The 6303-nt window shown below is 54.3% G+C and overlaps 1 protein-coding gene across 1 annotated transcript; it reads right to left on the bottom strand.

Annotated features, from left to right (window-relative positions):
• Positions 1–4386: 4386 nt before the first annotated feature.
• Positions 4387–5307, bottom strand: LOC135326181 (olfactory receptor 14J1-like). Its single transcript, XM_064504032.1, has one exon. It carries the CDS (start codon positions 5305–5307, stop codon positions 4387–4389), a length of 921 nt encoding a protein of 306 aa, XP_064360102.1.
• Between the last annotated feature and the right edge of the window lie 996 nt (positions 5308–6303).

Below are 6303 nucleotides of genomic sequence, written 5' to 3'. Positions count from 1 at the left end.
ACTCTTGTGCTTTGGACATTCTCCCTGTGATAACCATGTTTGTACAGAAGTATTTGAAATCATCCCACTCCTTCACAGGCACAAACCCAGTCTGTTTGCCTGAGAGGCCTTCTGTAAATGTATCTGTCACTGTGTCAGAGCTGGCCTGTCTCTAATAAAAGAGTATTTCCTCAGTGCAGTGCTTGAAGGTTGGGCTCTTCTTCCAAAGCTGGACCCAAGAATTCACTCAAGGACTTTGCCCCTGGAAGGGCCTGTTGCTTTTCCAGGGCTCTCCATGGACTCGAGGCAATGAGCTCATGGGGTGCTGTGTTAGGGAATGAGGGCTGCATTCAGCTCTCACTTGTGGGTGCCCAGTGCTCCTGGAGGTGCTGAATGGTCAAGCGGTGTCTGCCTGGGACTGTCTGCCCTATGACAGGGCTGGTGGCAGATGCCCACAGTGGGGACCCTGCAGGCAGAGGGAAGGGAGCCTGGAGAGGGGTTCATGTCACCTTCAATGGAAAACCCTGGGCTGGATCTCGGGACACACCAGAACACAGCATCAGCCATTTGAAACGTGCTGTGATTGCTCAGAGCATCATCCACAGCCACAGACCCCTTGGTAGCGGGTGGTCAGGTGCAATGATGCCCGTCCAGCTGGGTCTGCTTCTCATCCCAACCACCACGGCCAGTGCAGAGTCACCTCGTGGCCCTGGTGCACCACAACCCACTCGCTCTGCAGAGCAGCACTGCCAGCTCGGGGCCCTGTGAGGAGCACAGGGGAGGCTCCAGGAGTGGCCAGGCAGGCCAGCACTGATGCACTCCCTGGGGACAGGCTCTCTGGGGAGCAGGGACCTCCCTGGAGAAGAGGAAAGGAGCAATTGTGTGCTTGCAAGGAAGAAAAATAGAGAAATCTATTCCCATGTATGTCAACTAAGGGCAGGGGGTGGTGAGCAGAGGCATTTCTACACCTGCTCTGAGCTGGCTGCCTCCCACCTGCAGTCCATTTTCCTGGACTGGAGAAAAGTGGGGACACACTTTCGCTGCAGAGCTGGTCACGTGGGGACTTGCTTTAGTTCAATGGAATGACATTCTGAGTGTAGTGGCAGGGCTGGCAGGCACTGGGGCCTTCTCCCCCGGTCCAGGAGCCGAGACCTCTGCCCAGTGCTAAGAGGCTAAAAAGAAAATTTTAGGTGCAGGGAGAAAGGCAGAGAAATACTGCAAGTCTCCTTCAGGCTAGACGTTATGGGATCTGCTTCTGAGGGCATTTCAAAGGAGATCATGATGTGACTCAGGTCCCTTGTGAGCCACACATTGGAGGCATCTCATAGTCTTCAGTCACCCAGGACTTTAAGGTCCCCGGTTGAAAACTTTGGATTCCAGGAAACTCCCCTTTGGTTGGGAGGGGTGTCTCAAATCCTGCTGCCCTCTATCGCACAAGGGGGGCCAGGAAAAGACTCTCCTTCCCCCAGGTGCCACTGGAAGGAATGGCCTTGCCAGAGAAGGGGGAAAATCCGCCTGTATTTGGAGATGTTTGCCGGTGGGACTCCTGGCCTTCAGTCCCCCTCTTTTGATTTGTCTCCACTTTCTTCCACCACTTCTCCCATATGAATTTATTTGACACTGTGAGGTGTGTCCCGGGCACATCATGCCCATGCCATGAGCAATCCGAGGAGGCCGTATCCACGGCTCAGGGATCGGGATCCTTGGCAGCTCAGGGTGGTCTATCTCTAGATAGGTTAGACTAGCAAAGATGGATTCTATCTCTAAAAAGTCATAATCCTGTCCATGCATCTAGAGATAGAGTAAATAACGGGTCTCCCTGGAGCTGCCTCCCTTAAGCAAGTCTGGGCACATGTGGCTCCAGCCACTTGGCGACTGGCAGAAATGCCTAAATCCCCCCCCCCCCGCCTTTTTTTTTTTTAATTTGTTTTGAAAGGTTTCCAGTACTGGGACCATTGATTATACCGTTGTCTCAAAGATCAGTAGTCTGCCAGTTCTGTTCTTTTTTTAATCCTGCTTCTTTTTGGATGAGGCTGTCAGGATATTTCATCTGTCCCACTGCACTCGCCCTGCTGCCTGCACTCTTGCTAATACAACCCAGGATAAGGGTGGCTGTCGGTGCTACAAGAACAGCCTGAGGACTCCTTGTCAAATTGCTGTCCACCAGGCCCCCCACATTCTTTCCTACAAAGCTGCTTTCCAGCCAGTCAGCCCCAGCTTGCCCTGCTGCAGGGGATTATCTCATCCCAGGGACAGGACTTGGTTGAACTCCCATATCACCAGCCTGTCACTGCCCCTCTGCTTAGCAGCCCTGTCCTCCAGCAGGTCAACCACTCATAGCAATTTGGCATCATCCATGAACTGGCTGAGTGCACTCCATCCCACCATCTAAATCATTCATAGTGACAGACAGCATTGCAACCAGTATTGATCTCTGAAGAACATCCCTGGTAACCATTAGTCAGCTGGATCTTGCATCACTCCACTCAATGAGCCAGGTGGCCTCCAGCTCATTTCCCACACCATCCATTGCTTACTCCTCCATCCCACAGCTCCCCAGTTTGGCTACAAAGATGTTATGGAAGACCATGTCAAAGGCCTTCCTACATTCAAGGAGTGCATGCACTGCACTCCCCTTGTCCACACAGCCAGTCATCCCATCACAGAAGGCAGCCAGATTGGTCAGGCACAATTTGCCCTCGATGACTTCATGCTGGCTGTTCCCGACCCCTTCATGTGGCTGGAACCAGCTCCAGGAAGATTTGCTTCCTAGGGACTGAGGTGACGCTGACCAGCCCATCACTCTCCAGATCCTCTTTCCTGTCCTTCTTGAAGATGGCTGTAATGTTTGGCAGGCAGGAGGGGAGGGCCAGGGGCCGGGCAGTGGCTGTGGGGCTGTGCCAGCTCCTGCTGCATCACTGGTGCCTGCAGTGTGGAGAAGAGGGACAGAGGACGAGGCAGCACGGGGGTGGTGGCAGGTCGGCAGGGGCAGGTCAGCAGGGGCCGGTGGGGGCTGCAGCGAGGGATGGTGCCCGTGCCACCCTCCCAGCAGGATGGGGACATACAAGGAGCGTGCTCTGCCTGTTGTGGTGCTCAGGGCAGCTCCCCAAGGAGCACAGCTTTGCCTGAGGGACCTCTTGGTCCTTGGCCTTGGCTCCAGCACAGCTGGAGCAAGAACAAGAGCTCATGGGCCAGGCCAGCATCCCCCTGGCACAGTCCCTGCAACAGCCTTCAGTGTCCCGTCCCCCCACAGCCCTCCTGCTTTGGCAGCCTCCACAGTTTCTGCACCTTGCCCAGCCCTGGCCATGTCCCACGCAGGGGTTAGCACACAGCCGTGCCCAGGGCCTGCTGGGGTCTGGGCCAGGAGAGAGGCTGGCTAGGCCTGGCTCTTCCCCTCCATACAGGCACTGAGCCCAGCAGGAACTAACTGGCCACACAGCAAGACTCGCCCCTAAACCTGGGCTGTACAGCCAGGGCTGCAAATGGCCTCCACTCTCCTGCGCCCGGCATGTCTTGCTTCCCCTCCATGAGACCTGGCTCTGCCCCACAAACCCACCGGTGTGTGTCCTCACCCCAGGGAGGGCATCAGTGCTGGCCTGCCTGGCCACTCCTGGAGCCTCCCCTGTGCTCCCCGCAGGGCCCCGAGCTGGTGGTGCTGCTCTGCAGAGCGAGCGGGCTGTGGTGCCCCAGGGCCATGGGGTGACTGTGCACTGGCCGTGGTGGTTGGGGTGAGAAGCAGACCCAGCTGGACGGGCATCATTGCACCTGACAACCCCTACCAAGGGGTCTGTGGTGTGGATGATGCTCTGAGCAATCACAGGGCATTTCAAATGTCCCGAGATCCAGCCCAGGGCTTTCCATTGAAGGTGACATGAACCCCTCTCCAGGCTCCCTTCCCTCTGCCTGCAGGGTCCCCACTGTGGGCATCTGCCACCAGCCCTGTCATAGGGCAGACAGTCCCAGGCAGACAGCGCTTGACCATTCAGCACCTCCAGGAGCACTGGGCACCCACAAGTGAGAGCTGAATGCAGTCCTCATTCCCTAACACAGCACCCCATGAGCTCACCGCCTTGAGCCCATGGAGACCCTCCAGAAAGCAAAAGTCCTTTTCAGGGTGAAAGCCCTTGGGTGAACTCTTGGCCCTAGTTTTGGAAGAAGAAACCAACTTCCAAACACAGCACTGAGGAAATGCTCTTTTATTAGAGACAGGCCAGCTCTGACACAGTGACAGATACATTCACAGAAGGCCTCTGGGTCAGAAAGGTGGGGTTTGTGCCTCTGGAGAAGTGGGATGAATTTAAATAATTCCGTACAAGCATGATTATCACAGATACAATGCTCAAAGCACAAGAGTTGTCTGAGATAAATTTAGGTCACTTAGGGAGAGGGATGAGCAGCTTATTGTTGCTAAACCAGTACCACTTGAATCAGTTTTTTCAGTGCCTCCTGGATCTCCTTGTTCCTCATGCTGTAGATGAGGGGGTTCAGAGTTGGAGGCACCACCGAGTACAGAACAGCCACCACCAGATCCACAGAGGAGAGGGAGGGGGGCTTCAGGTGGGCAAACAGGCCAGTGCTGACAAACAGGGAGACCACGGCCAGGTGCGGGACGCACATGGAAAAGGCTTTGTGCCGGCCCTGCTCAGAGGGGATCCTCAGCACAGCAGTGAAGATCTGCACGTAGGACACCACAATGAAAATGAAACACCCAAAGGCTAAACAGCCACTGACAACAGTAAGCCCCGCTTCCCTGAGGTAGGAGTCTGAGCAGGAGAGCTTGAGGATCTGGGGAACTTCACAGAAGAACTGGTCCACTGTGTTGCCTTGGCAGAGTGGTATTGAAAATGTGTTCCCAGTGTGCAGGCGAGCATGGAGAAAACCAGTGCCCCAGGCAGCTGCTGCCATTTTGACACAAGCTCTGCTGCCCATGATGGTCCCATAGTGCAGGGGTCTGCAGATGGCAAGAAAGCGGTCATACGCCATGATGGTAAGAAGGAAATATTCTGCTGAAATTAAGAAGAGAAACCAAAAGACCTGGGCAGCACATCCCGGGTAGGAAATGGCCCTGGTGTCCCACAGGGAATTGGCCATGGATTTGGGGACAGTGGTGGAGATGGTGCCAAGGTCGAGGAGGGAGAGGTTGAGGAGGAAGAAGTACATGGGGGTGTGGAGGCGGTGGTCGCAGGCTACGGCTGTGATGATGAGGCCGTTGCCCAGGAGGGCAGCCAGGTAGATGCCCAGGAAGAGTGAGAAGTGCAACAGCTGCAGCTGCCGGGTGTCTGCAAACCCCAGGAGGAATAACTTGTTGAAGGAGCTGCTGTTCAACATTTGCTCCCCCTGGCCATGGGGGACTGTCCAAGGAGGAAAAGACATTGACAAGTTAGGAGAGACTTTTAAAGGAAAATAAATAAATAAATTTTTTCATTTCTTATTAATAATCCCATATTGCTTCTCTCTTTATTGGGAGGCCCTTTGCCCAGTTCCCTTGCTTGAGCTCTGGTTTGTGAGGGCAGAGTGAGTCATGAGGAGCAGGGACCTCTGCCCATAGGTTCCATAGGAGTCTGTCCTGCTGTACAGCAGGGGGTACATGGGAATGGGGGTGACTAGCTCTGAGATTCACAATTTCTGTCAAATGAAATTCATTCATCTTGTGGAAGGGCTTTTCAGCATCTTCCCTCCCAATTCTAAAGGACAAGGGTCACAGAAGTGAGTTTCAGGGTTTTTTAAAATATTGTTTATTTTCTTTGAGAGGCCCTCATCTCCCCTGGGGAGTGCCCTTTAAAAGTAGAAATCTTGGCATTTCTACTGTGAGTCCTGAGAGGAAAGCATGCACTATCACTTGGAGTGGGGACATCTCGACTGTCTAGTAGTCTCATTCCTACCTGTCCTGTGCTTGCACCTCTTTGAGCTGGAGCATGCTGTTCCCCCCAAAAGAAACCAGCCCCTGCTGAGAGCAGAGCAGTCCAGTTTCGAAGTGCAGATCTCCAACCTTCTCTGCCTTTCTCCAGGCACCTGAGGGAGGTCTCCACACTCCTCTTCTAGCCAAGGACACACAGGGCTCTTTTCAGATGCCCATTGACAGCCTCCCACCACCATCTCCATGCTCTCAGCATCTGTGCAGCTTCATAGAGATGCTATGAGATCACAGAGATGCTATGAGACAGCAGTGCCTTTCTGGAGGGCAGCTCACAGCCCGGCAGGACCCAACAGAGAAACAGTCAAAGGACCATTAGGACTGAAGACAGGCTTTTTTTTCCCACCTTCCCCTGTGGTGCAGGGATACTGCTTGAATCACAGCCCTGGGCAGATCTTGGTGCATGTCCC

Source organism: Dromaius novaehollandiae, unplaced genomic scaffold (genome assembly GCF_036370855.1).
Source record: "Dromaius novaehollandiae isolate bDroNov1 unplaced genomic scaffold, bDroNov1.hap1 HAP1_SCAFFOLD_37, whole genome shotgun sequence".
NCBI lineage: Eukaryota > Metazoa > Chordata > Aves > Casuariiformes > Dromaiidae > Dromaius > Dromaius novaehollandiae.
Note: the sequence above shows the minus strand (reverse complement) of the source record. Positions and strands in the feature narration are given on the sequence as shown.